Source organism: Dama dama, chromosome 11 (assembly GCF_033118175.1).
Source record: "Dama dama isolate Ldn47 chromosome 11, ASM3311817v1, whole genome shotgun sequence".
Taxonomy (NCBI): Eukaryota; Metazoa; Chordata; class Mammalia; order Artiodactyla; family Cervidae; genus Dama; species Dama dama.
In genome coordinates, this window is record NC_083691.1 from 12,468,172 (window position 1) to 12,481,889 (window position 13,718).

Here is a 13,718-nt window from a genome sequence, read left to right on the forward strand (position 1 = left end):
TCTGCACTGAGGACAAATTACATTTATAACTGAGTTAACAATGTGACTGCTGTTTAAAAACAATGCTCGTAAGCTGGGCTCCTCTGAGACAGAGCTCTGGCATTCTCTCCACGGACTGCGCTGCTCTGGAGCTCTTACTGCTTTCCTAATTTTCAGCCTCATTTCTTGGTCTCTCTCTTCCTCCCTCTTTCCCTTAAATGCCTTAACCCCAACCTCATCACAAACAAAAAAATAAACACAACACTGCTCACAGTGGGTTCATAGCTGACCCTGACTTCCAGAGTGGGTGGCTGTATAGTCAACTGGCTCAAGCTGCCTCTGAGACAGAGACCTGTTGAGAAAGACTGATGCCTGATAACTAAGTGAGGAAGGAGAAGTGTCAGTAGGAAAAGCAGCAACTCAAGTGTCCTTATGAGGCTGCACCCAGGAGAGACCAGTGCCTCTCAGCCTGCGTACCCTATCATTAGCGCCTTCTCCAGGTCAGAGCTGGGGCTCACTCGCTGCTGTCCCTGCCCAGGCACAGACAGAGTGCCCAGGAATGCTTGCTAAATGAATGCGAGAGGGCCCCTCAGCCCAGCCCTTAGCATCGACCTGTCTTCTAAATGGAAATGGCAACCAAAGCCAATGGACGCTTCAAGCCTGGTCCCTTGGCCTGTGCAGCCCTGTGTCTGGATCACTCCTGTTCACCTTTGAGATCAGAGCTCTAGATCTCTTCTTTAGTGAATCCTTCCCGACACCCTCGTCCCCCATCAGGCTGTCTTTCGTTACATATTCTCATAGCTTAAAGCCAAATCCTCCATGGTACCTGTCCAAGTCCATGATTATTTATTTATGTGCTTACTTGACTGTCTGTCTTCCCACTAGGAAAAAGGCCACATCTGTTCTGCTTACCAGCATATCTCTAGTGCCCAGCTCAATGCCTGGAACATAATCAGAACTTAATAGTCAGCTGCTGAACAAATCAAAGCCAAAGGCCTTCCTTTTTTTAATCTAATAAGGATGTAAGAAGGGGCATTTATTTATTCAGTAGTTGAGTCCCACTGTGTGCAGTGTTCTTTGCTAGGCATTAATGATACAAAAATGTACACAGATCAGGATATGCAAACTCCACAAGGGCAGGAACTCTTTGTGCACTGTGAAACTCCTAATACCTGGCACACAGGAAGCATGAAAATACTTAATGAAGAGACATAGCCCCCACCCTTAAAAGTCCAAGGTTCATTTTGTCTGTCTCTTACTCCCACCACTGCAATTGTAACTGAATTCAAGAAAAACTGAAGTGATGGAATAAGCCCCGGAGCTCCAATCACACCCACTGCTGGCTGACTCCCATCAGAAGGCTGTGGAAGTCACAGTTTCACACATTTGCCCTCCAAGAAGGTTACATTTGAAATCTGTTTAAATGTACTTTCAAGGAGGAAAAAATTCTAATCATTTCCTGGGTTAAGACTAAGTCTGAAATTTAGGTAAAACCAACTGTATACCTCATCTCAGTTAGTACAAGATTCTTAACACTGTTTGAGACAGTATCACTTTGAATATCCCCTGGGAGCCAAGGTTCCCACTAAAAAGCACAGATGCTAACTCCACCCCCACCTCGCTCCCAGCAATAAAACATTCTACATACCATTTCAGAGGGCTCACGGGCTCCCTAAGGCCCATCCATAGTCCCAGGTTAAGAAACCCTGAATTAGAGAGAGGGTGGACACTTGGAACATGCCAGTTGGATATTTTGGTAGAAGTAGAAAAAAAAAAATCAGCCTGAAACACCTTTTCCTTGGTCACTCACTTGTCATTAACCTGTCATAGGAACTGGATAAGGTTCTCTCTTAAAACAAATGCTACTTGCCCTGAGAAAGCTGGCCCTTGACCAGCTCCTGGAATAGGCAGGGATGTCCTGGCCCATACTTATGGAGAAAGAATGAGAGTAGCTGCTGGCCTGGGTGGGAGTGAGATAGAACTACTGGCTACCTAGAGCACGCACCAAGCAAGGCTCGAGTCCTGACTCCACCAACGACTAACTGTGTGGCTGAGGGCAAGCTGTCTCACTTCAGCCTCAGATTCCTCATCTGGGAAAACCTCACCTGTCCTTACGAGGAGTGCTGTTGTGAGGATCAGGTGATACGACACACACAGAGAGCTGAGAAGAGTACCTGGCACACAGTGAAGTCTTTTAGATAAAAAGTTGCTATGACTTCTTATTATCATTTGCATTCTTGCCCTGAATCTGAGACAGCCATCTTCTGAACATGTGCTGCAAACAATAAGCCATTCAAACAAAGTCCATTTAACACAGAAGAGTAGGAAACAGGCTGCTGGTAGGAAACAGGAGCTGATTTTATAGTTTGGCTTAGAGACCCTTGCAAAAGTCAGAATCCCTGCTGGGCGGGACTCACAGAAAATCCAGTGCAGGTGAGAGGCTGGATGTTAGCAGCTCCACATGGCAGGGCTGAAGCTATGTAGTGTGGGTGAGTGGGTACACAGGAGGAGTTTGGTACAGGAAGGAGATCCTGACCCCAGAGTCCTCACTGCTAAACAAAGAAATCTGACACAAGTTCATCTTCCCTTTTCAGTTAGTGAATAAAAGAACCTGAGATTTCCGTAAGACTTTCAAGCTAACCTCTGTGCCTACTATTTTCTTTAATCCTCCAAACAACTTTCTGCGATGGGTACAGCAGGGTCATCACCCTCACTGCTGTACAGTGCAGTGAGGACCCCCTGCTGCACGCACTGGGCAACAGAGCTCTGGACAGGTAAAGTGACTTGTCTGAAGTAAGAGACCCAGTCTGTTCAAGTCCCAGTGCCAGTGCAAGAAAGCAAATCTGGGGTGGTTCTTGTTTCTTATTCCTCTCTGCAGCTGAGCTCAGTGTATTCTTGGCATAGAAGACAATCTACAAATGCTCGTTGACAAGAACTGACTTAAGGAAAGCAGGTATCTGGGCAGAGATCAAAATCAGGTGGGCCAGAAGAGCACTGGTGTGTCAAAGAGCAGCTGCGATGTTAAAGACATCACCTTATTTCTTTCTCTTTCTTTTGAGCTAACCGACCCAAGGTCACAAAGCAGAGGCAGAACCAGGATGAGAGCCAAGGTCGGTGGGACTCTAATGCCTGCACTTAAAACCACTTGAAACAAATCAACACTCTAAAAATTTCTGAGCCTTTTTATTTAATTTGTTCAAACAGTTCAGACTCAAACATTACTATATAGAATTAGGCATCCTTGTTCTACCATCAGAGTATTTTTCTAACGTGCAATCAGCAAGTTATTAGCAGAGGACTCAAACATAGATAAGGACTAAAGGAGAGGAACTTATTAAAATAAGAAGGTAGTAACCACTGCTACCCCTTCAACAACCAGCAAACTTCAGGGTTCACTGCAGAGAAAGAGAATAACCACTCAGAAGCTTCGTCATGAAATCCAATTCTAAAAGGTAGAACAAGCAAAGACATAAAACTAGCCTGGTTGAGTTACACGGAAAAGGGCACTCAGCGACCGTGTACAAAAGGTAAGTTTCAACACTGACACAGAGACTGAGTTATCTATCATGATATGACAAGTATCGCCAAAAATGGACCAACAGAAGTGGCTCCTGACTCATTCATTTGTTAGGGGAAGCACACTGATTGAAACCGCCCACCCTGGCCAGGCACCATAGTAACCATTTGCATGAGTTGTTTTATGACAGGAGATCCTGATAAGGAATACGGAACTAATAAGCCACCACTAGCAGGAAGAGTTCAGGAAAGGTCGATGGGAGACACTGCCTGTCCGTCCACTTCCCAGAATCCCTCTCACTAGCATCCATCTTGGCTGAGCGATGTGTGCGCCACCAGGAAAGACTCTGAATTAGAATGATGGGCCAAAGACCACCCGGAAACTAATCCCATCACCATAAAACCCAAGACTGCGAGCCACGCGGCAGAGCAGTTCTCTTGGGTTCCCTTACCCTCCTGCTCTCCACCTGGGTGCCCTTCCCAATAAAATCTCTTGCTTTGTCAGCACATGTATCTCCTCGGACAATTCATTTCCGAGTGTTAGACAAGAGCCCAGTTTCGGGCCCTGGACGGGGTCCCCCTTCCTGCAACGCATTCACTTGCTCAGGCACAGTAAAGCACAGTGATGATAAGCATTGACTTCAGAGTCTGAAATTCCTAGGATCTAATCTCAACTCGATCCCTTACTAACTTTGTGCTGGCTAGGAGTTTTCAATTTTCTAAGCTTCAGTATACACATCTATAAAATGACCTCACATGGGGACTCTAAGGATTAATTCACGATGTGTAGACACTATGCAAGGCTTCTGTGAACGTATCAAGAAAAAAGATTGATAAAGTCACTACAAACACAGATCTTAAAACCCAAACAAACACTAACTACACAAATGATTTGAGCAGAGAATGAAGTTCAAACTAAATATTGCTTTTAGCTCATGATTAAAAACATGCCCTGAATGCAAATATCCCTAAATGCCAAAGAGTTTTCAGTTTCTCCAAAGGGCAAATGGTTAGGATTACATTAATTGAGAGATATTACTACTTGCAACAATATCTTTTCTCACAGGTAGTTTGAAGTCTAGCATATTCACTTTATGCTTAAAAAACAAATTCCAATGAAGCAATGGTTCAGAAATTCCATTTCACATTAGGCAGGATTCTACAGAACAAGGGTCAAGTCTTTCTTCTTGATCTAAGAAACCCACAGAGCCATCTCTTTTGGCATGGTTCTTGCTTCTTTTAAGACTCACTTATTGGACTTGTTTTAAAAAATTCCATTATAGACATACAAAAAAACAGTTGCTCTTACATATTTCTGGAGTCAAAAACTTAAAAGGCCTAATTCCCGCCCCCCCCCCCCCATTTCCCCCCACTAAACTTGCCAGGCTCCTAGGACCATTCACGATCTTCTAGAACAATGTAAGTTGAAATTGCTTTTAGATCTTGTATCGTAAGTGGAAGCAATTTTTTCTGTCTCAGCTCAATGACCCATGGAGGGAGAGAAATTCACTAGACAGTTAAATGAGCTGATGTATATGGTTAAATTTCAGATTAAGAGCAGGGGATCTATAACTCCTCAAGAAATTTTAAAAAATTCAGTCTCATAATAAACTAAGAAGAAAGAAGAAAGGAAGAAGAAAAGGGCAGGAAAGAAAGAAAAAAAGAGAGGCAAGTAAAGACAGATACAGGGCAAAATTTAGAGAGACAAGGAAGACAGAGCACAGAGAATACAGACTGTTTTGGGCAACAGACCCACCTTGTGGTCATTTACGATACTGCCACACCAAACTTCGTTCCTGTCGCCTTTGGCAAAAGGAAGCCATGCAACATGCTGTCAGAAGACCCTAGTTCCAATGGGGCTTTTGTCACTGCCCAGTCAGTATCAGCTGGGTAAGTCACTTGGCTTCTATTAAGCCTCAGTTTCCATGCTTGACTTCATACCTCACAGGGTACTGTGAGGAACCAATGAGATTCTTATAGAAATTACAACATTGCAACTGCTAAAACACAAAGACAAGAAGAGTCTCCTGGACTGGCATGGGAGGTAAAGCATTCCCAATTCCCACCTTAATTGGGAAGTACAACTGAGAAAAGGGAGTCACAACTTTGCTTTTAAATTAAAAAATAATGGAATGGGATTGAATGAGTTACAGAGCCAGTATTTCCTTTTAAAATTCTATACCAAGAAACTGAAAAGTTAGTTTCCAAACCATTTACATGGTAGGAATCCCCTTTCTTACATCCAGAGGGTCTCTAAACTGCCCAAAGATCCTATGCATTCACTGTACCCCCCGCTTGAGGCCCTCCCCTTCACACAGTCCACACAATGCAGGCCTCATCACTGAACTTGCCAATGATTTTTATTTTTGAGTATACAAATTATCACCGTGACTGAAGTCTTTTGCCAATAATTGGCTATTGCCTGTATCTCCTCTAATATTATTTGGTATTAAGTATAGTTTTCAGAGTAAAACCAATAATCATCATGAACTCAACTGTACATACAATACCCCATCTTTTAGCAGAAAAAGCTCATTCTCTCTCGTCCTGGTGAATCTGCAGGTTTTCCAGGCTGAGTCAACTTCAAGAAAAATTACTATTCTTCTCACCTGAAGCCATATGCAAGTAGGGAATATCACCCAAAGTGTACCCTAACCATGCAGAGAGCTTTCCAGACCAAAAGGAATTTTGTACCTAAGCAAATAATAATGTGAGCTGTGCGGGCTTGTCGACTTTAACTCCTTGGAAGCGTGGGCAAGGAAAAAAAGACATCAGACACCTCCTATCTGGACTTGGGAAATAAAGAATCCATATATTATTAAAGTGTTTCAAGCTAATGAAAACACAAAAGGTAAACCTTCGGCTAGATCTATTTTTAAGCCTTGCCCAAATCCACATTAACGCTTCTTTGTAAAACACTTGGCAGAAACTCAACAGAAAAGTCACTTACTCACTTGTCCAACCAATATTTATACATCAGATCCTGTTCTTGTACTGGGGATTCAGCAATAAACAAAAGAGAGAAAGTGCCCTCTGTCAGAGGCTTAATTCCAGCATGGGTAGAGGGGAATACAGACAATAGTCAAACAAATAATGTTAAGCAGAAATAAGTGAAATGTGGAAAATACAAAAGGATAAGGAGATAGGGTGGAAAGAGTTGGGGAAGTGCTACTGTAGATACTGTAATTAGAGAAGGCCTCTCTGGTGACACGTTCACTGAGCCTAAGACTTAAGAGCTTTGGGTAAAGCCGTGTGGGCATCAAGGAGAACATTTCAGGCAGAGAGACCAGCCAGTACGAAGTCTGAGGAGGGAACAAGCCTGGCATGTTTGCAAACAGTAAGGAGGCTGGGATGTCTGAGGTGGAAAGCATAAGGGGAAAAGCAGCAGCAGCTGAAATTAGCCTGTCGGAAGGGAGATGGTGCCAGGTCTTGCAGACCAACACAAGAACTCTTGAGTTTTATTCTGGGATAAGAAGCCAGTAGAGTTTTAAGCACGTGAGAGATGAGATCAAGAAGAGTCTGGGAGGAAACCACTGTGGAAGCAGGAGGACCAAGGAAAGTACTGGGAAATTCCAGAAGAGAAGGGAAGAGACGATTAGACTAGGGCATGGGTAATGAAGGGGTTGAGAAGTGATCAGACTCAGGATGTAGTCTGATGGTAGGGCTTGGATGTGGAGGACAAAGATGTGAAGTGTGAGAAAGAGAGTAGGAGGGGATGGTATCATGTTTTCAGGCCTGAGCGACCAGGTCCCACAAACAGGACACAGGGACACTGAGAAAGGAGCAGGTTTTGGAGGGGAGGGGAAGAAATCATAAGCAAATAAGAGGCAGCACCTTCCTGTATGGCTAAACCAGGTAGAAAGAGTAGCTCTAAGAAGTTCAGAACTCACGTGGCTCTGCCCTTTCCACAAAGCCATCATCGGTGTTACTGAAAAGAGTTTGTCTGCTTGAAAATCCAAGAAGGGAGCAATCCGAGTAGTAGCCATTGTTTCTTAAACCCTTACTCAGTAGCTGGCACTAAGGTAAACACTGCACACACACTGCAGCTAATCCTCACATGTAAAAACACTTCATCACAATATCTGGCACATGATAAAATGCCATTAAATGTTACCCATGATATATGTTAAGTACGTAGCATTTAAATTTAATGATAACTTTAATGACTGATTTCTGGAAGTTCTATTTCCTTTTCTGTTGTTCAAATCCCCCATTCACTTTACATCAGGATTCCTACCATTTCTCAGTCTAACAGGTAGTTTCACGATCTTGCTTTTACAAATAGGCCATTCCAAAGTCCTAGCTTTATGCAGAGACTCAGTTTCAGCTGCCTCCGGAAGGCCCCAAATCATGTCATAACTTCATGAGCATTAAAATCCTAACACATAGTTTGGTCCCATATTCCCTTGGGATGCTCTTTTATTATCACATACACGAGCTGTGAGCTACTTTGTTTCAGGCACCTGGACATTTCTCCTTTTTCTTTCAAGTTCATCCAGGTATTTAAACATTTCTTGGATCATACTTTATTTGGCATCTCTGAATGTTTAAAGAAGGGTAGCCTGAACTAGCTCAGTATGACATATAACCAGAACCAGAAGTCCAGTAATACCTTACAGATGAGGAAACGGTGCCTTAAATAGGTCTGTGCTCTATGCAGTAGACAGTGAAGCTTCTCTCCTGACACAGAGGTCACAGTTCTACCCTCTGGAGTCACACCAAATAAACGTGACAGTCAGCCTTTTATGCACCCTATAAGCATCTCAATACAGCTATTTATTCTGTCGCCCATTTGCCTCCACCCTGCACATTCCAAACTAAACTCCCTCAATTATTTTTTCTTTTTTAAAAGCAAAACTTTCAAAAAAGAAAAACCAAAAAACAAATAAAAGCAAAACTTTCATAACATGAACACAAGGAGATTCTTTTTTTCAAGCCTTAAAATAATACAAATCATAAATGCTCCACTGGAAGTGATAAACAGTGAATGGGTTTCCTTCATGTATTATTTTCACTTTAGGGAAGTTATGACCACAACAACAAAAACTGAAAGTTAAAGGATGACACAATGAAAATCATGAAACCTGAGTTCTGCCACTAACTAGCTATACAAAATTAGGGGGCTTTGTGTTTTGGTATGTCTTCAAAATCAGAATAATAGTCCTTTTCCTAGAGTTCAAAATGGGGAAAGCAATGAGATTTAATTTATAGGCTGTAATATATATGAAATGATTTAGAAAATTATACAATACAAAGGAAAACATTACTATTAATGTATTATAAATGTAGACAGTTTTATCAGGAAGAGTGAGACACTAACAAAAGAATCTACATTAACGCAAAAATGATTTTACCTTCATGTTGCAAGCTAGCTCCATTAGTTTTTTTGCATTTTCTTCTGAGCGGTATCTCTTAGGAAGCTGAACCCTGAAGAATTTCAGGGCACCTTCAAAGTCTGTCAGTAGCAAGTCATCTTTGGAAGTCTTGAAGAAAGAAGAAAACACAACCATATACAGAAAAAAAGCTTTTTTGCTATAAAGATGCTCAAGAAGCATTTCATAATCCCAGCACCTTTATAATCACCAGAAGATAACTTGGTAGCCTTTGCCAGAGCTACTTGCATGTGTCCACTGTCAGGGACAATGCTAGAGCGCAGCGGCTGCTTAGAATGAGACTAGAAATGCCAGATAACCCAGCTTACAAACAAGTGTGCACTGTACCTTTAACAACCCAAGGGCGACGTTAAATATAACACTTATTCCCTAAAAGAGAAAACACAGAAAACATTTTCAGTATTTAGAACTGGACTATTAAGCTATTTGTCTTTAGAATATCCCGCAATTTTAGAGAAATTGTAAAAATTTGAATAAAGCAATGGAGTATCTTGAAAATATTTCGGAAAATAAAAAATTACAGGGCCACCACTGAAAAACCACTTAAGGTAGACCCCGTTTCCCATTCTTCTGAGAGAAGGGCTTTTCTACAGCTATTTTCACAGTTCAAGAATGCTTTCCAAAGTATACTACGCTTTCAAACTAAAATATTAAAGTCATAAAATTGTGATCCCTCATGAAATAACACCTGGTGTCTCTTCCACTGCCCACTCAAAGGACAACAATCACCCTGTCCATGAGTCCTATCTCCCAGAAATGACTCTACTCAGGGTTCCCTCCAACCTGCCTTTCTTCATCTAATCATTCTAGGAGTGGTGGGGCAAAGGACAGGTGAGGGGAGGCACCAACATCTGCTGACCAAGGTAAACTTTAAAAGTTTCTGGGCCTCAATTTCTATAACTAATATTTTCCCAATGGTTTTCTGAGCTAATTAGCTGAGAAAATTTAAGTTACTTAGCCTGTCACCAGACCCACAGTAATTACTTAATAGTTGTTTATAATAGTGAAAAACTAGATAAAGGTTTGCGATTAGGAATTGGTTACATAAATTATGATCTCTCCAAAGAATGGAATATGTGACAGTAAGTAAGAATAATGGTATATTTCTGGAATGCTGTTTCTTATGTTTCAAGCTAGACACAAGATACAGATGTTTCAATGGATTTTTGTATTCTTTAAATATGGGATAATTAAACAAAAAGAAGGATGGTACAGATGTATGTGTCTATAGATATTCAAGTATGAGATAAAAATAGGTTACTGAATAGCATATAAGCATAATATTTTATATGCATATAAAGTCATAACATACATAATATACCATATGAAAAAAACTGTTCCACACAGAACTTACACATACACATGTATGAAAACACACAAAAAAAGACTGAAAGAATATACATCAAAATGATAAAAGTAGTTTTCCTTTAGACTGGGATTAGAAGTATTTTCACATCATTTTGCTTATACTTTCTATAACATGTATTATTTTTGAGATTAGCTTTTTCTTCTTAGGCACACCCTCCAAAACCTAAAACTAAGCTGTGGCAAAGATTGTTATTTACCATAATATCTATTTTCTTTTAGTAATAGACTCCCAAGTTTAAGAAAATTTCTAGGCAGCTTAAAAAAAAAAACTCTCCTTAGCAGCTAGGGATATGGTCATGTACCTAAGTTCTGGCCAACAAGAGGTTAAATGGAAATGCAGGTGGAAATTCCAGGAAGTGTCTTTTAAAAGAGGGGGTGCACCTCCTCTGAACCCCTAAACTTCCTAGCTTAAATACAGAGATAGTGTTTGGAGCACTCATCAGCCATACAGAACAGAGCTGCACTCTGAGCAGGAAGGAGACTACAAACAAAAGCCTCGGTGCTGTGGCCTCTGACACATACCTCACATAAGAGCAGGTCGATGATATGGAAGACCATGTAGAGAGGGAATTTTGCAGTGAAGAGCGTAAGAAACCACTGGGAGGCATACATGTGTGCTTCAAGGCTGATATCCAGGAAGTGGTTGTACAGGTCAGGAATGTACTCCTGAAATAGCAAACTGATTAGCTTTAGGCACATATGCAGCTGTTTAACTCTCACTCAGGAGGCTCATAAATCTGCCAAAAATAGGTCAAAAATGTCATATATTTGTGTTTTCCTAAAAACTAAAAAAGCCCTCAGAAGAACACTTATCATCTGGTATGAAACTGGCCCTAGGCTCTCCTTTCCAGTTCACAAAGTGGCTCTGAAGAGGAATCCCCACATGGTGACAAATATCTGAAAGGATAGTTTTTCTTTCTAAGTTATGAAATGTTTGGGAAAGTTTGTTTCACTTTTGTTAGGAGATTCCCAACCAGTCAGTTTCAGAGCCTTGGTAAGTATTTCTTGACTGAGTTTGCTGTGTTAAAATAAAGGCTCCTACACCCATCTGATCTTCTGGGTGTTTATGAGACTGAAAACCTGGCTCACACCCATCACGTTAACACCTTATTAATCTTGGTATCATTATCACATACAGAGAAACGAAAGACATTAAACCTGTCCTTGATCCTGGATGGCTAAGGAATCACCACTGTTCCTTGGCACCATTTCTTCAATCCTGTTCTTCCCAGTCCTGCACCCTTATTGGCAAATGAGAGCTGGATTCTCTTTTTACCTGCATGAGGCGCTCCAACTGGTAAAATTTGCAATGCAGATCTTCAAAGTTTTGCTTGAAAAGTTCCCTGAGACCATAGTCAAACATGATCTTGACCAGAACACTGAACGCTTGTTCCTCAGGCATCTGTAACAGGGAAAGAGGGAAGGGGTGGGAGGATCAAAAACACATACAGAAGTTTTCTCAGTATGTAAAATTCAGTGGTATGTAGTACCTCAGATCTCAGTTGTGTTGTGTTTTATAACATTCATTCTTTCAACCAGGAAATAACTAATAATGCCTATTCTATGTCAGACACTGTTCCTGTCCTTGAGGAACCTCTCATACAATAACTAAATAACTAAATCTCATACAATAACTAAAATGAATTAGTGAGAAAGATCAGTGGGAACACAAGAAAAAAGACTGAGTATTCCAGAGGGAGCTAGGAATAGGCTTTAGAGGGAGGACAGGATTTGAACTGAGTTAAGAATAGGCCTACTACACTTAAGTATATGTTCCACCATCCCCAAATCATGAGACCTTTGTTAAATCATTTTACCTCCTTAACTGTTAATTCATTTCAGTAAAAATGTTCTTCTTCCTCATCGTTGCTAAAAACACGGCTAGTTACAGAAGAACCTTAAGTATTCTAATGTTTGGAGTAATGCTTCAGGTATTATAGTAATGCTTACAGTAACAAAATACTAAAAAAGCCTCCCACACTTCACTTCTATTTACAGATGCTACTCACTTATATATCTTCCGTAACTTTACGGAAAAACGTCTTCTTGAGAACCTGGCAAAATGGCTAGTTTTCAAAATATAAAAAGAACACTGGAAATATTTAAGGCATGATGTGACCATAGCAAGCTTTTCAAATGTCAGGAAGGTGAATGGGTTTCTGTTGAACACGATGATGACGGTGAGCTGAGCAAAGACACTGGGAATAAAGCAGAGCTAAAGGGCAAATCAGACTAAGAAATGAAATGAGAAGAGGACAGCAAATCACTGTTGGAAAGGTAAGGGCTTCGGGGGCAAAGGACCAGACCTTCGAGGTCTTTATCATCAAGACAACTAAACTCTTCACTTGCTGAGGGACACGCGGCCTGCCTAGAGTGGCATTTCTGATGTTACGCAGCACATCTGCCCCTGCTCTGAATCAAACACTCATTTTAAACACAATGGCAAGCAGCACAGAGTTCAAACCAAGACACTGGGGACTTGATCGGGAAACTCATTTTAAAAGTGTTGTGATACTTTAATGGGGATAAATGTCCTTGCACTAAAGTTGAGAACAAAAACAAACCATATAGACTTGGTGAGACTCTGAGATATTGAAGTATGATGAAAACAACAAAACAAAAATTTAAAACTTGACCTCATGATGAAGTGTTAATCAGCCTGAATGTGAGAATCATTTCACCATGCACAGTATATCAAATAACCACATTTTACACCTTGTATACATAATTTTAATTTGTCAATGACAGGTAAATAAGACTGGGGAAAAAAACTTGACCTCTTCTTTATCAATGTCATAGCTTTGTCACATTTTTGCATGCCTACCAATACCAATCAGCTAGGTTCATAGCAAGAAGATATAAAGTAGTTTTGTTACAGTTTTATTACAACCTACACAAAATGGATTAAACCTCTTCAACAACTTCCTCTCCTTAGAGAAACAAAATCTAGACTGTGTGGCCTGGCCTCCACGGCCCTCCTTCAAGCTGGTCTTGACCTCTCTAGCTCACTCCCCACTCCCCATGGCTCCTGATGCTCCGGTCATACTGCCCTTCTTTCAGTTCCTTCTAGAGGCCAAGTTTTCCCCATTTCAGGGCTTCCATATACTATACGATTCTCTTTGCTGGGAATGCTCTAGTTCTCCACTCTAGTTCTCAAAATAGTTCTATTATTTTTGTAACAACGTTTAAAGAAAGTTAAATGATACAGAAAAGTACAAAAGAGAATGGATGTCCCTTCTCCTTCTTCAGGGTTCATGTTAAAGGTTACCTTGCCAGAGAAGTCTGTAAATGAGGCTTCCTTGTTATTATCCTGTATCACACTTTTCACTGTACCTTCATAGAGCCACTGAAATTAACAATGACATACTTGCACTGCTTTTTTGCCTACAGCTAGGCAGCCTCACTAGCTCTGCATCCACAAGGGCTGGGGTCATATTTACTTCATTCACTCCTGATCTCTAT

At 41.0% G+C, this 13,718-nt stretch overlaps 1 protein-coding gene across 10 annotated transcripts in view; it reads right to left on the reverse strand.

Moving 5' to 3' along the window:
- Positions 1–13,718, reverse strand: part of RABGAP1 (RAB GTPase activating protein 1) — a 160,561-nt gene that overhangs the window by 20,169 nt on the left and 126,674 nt on the right. For all 10 annotated transcript variants that reach the window (XR_009694646.1, XM_061154702.1, XM_061154704.1 and 7 more), the window contains 4 exons: positions 11,533–11,658; positions 10,779–10,922; positions 9,216–9,257; positions 8,850–8,978 (listed from right to left, as the gene is read on the reverse strand). Coding sequence is in view for 9 of the 10 variants with exons in the window: in XM_061154702.1 (XP_061010685.1) it covers positions 8,850–8,978; positions 9,216–9,257; positions 10,779–10,922; positions 11,533–11,658 (441 nt within the window). In the remaining variant the exon portion in view is untranslated. The remainder of the gene's footprint in view (positions 1–8,849; positions 8,979–9,215; positions 9,258–10,778; positions 10,923–11,532; positions 11,659–13,718) is intronic.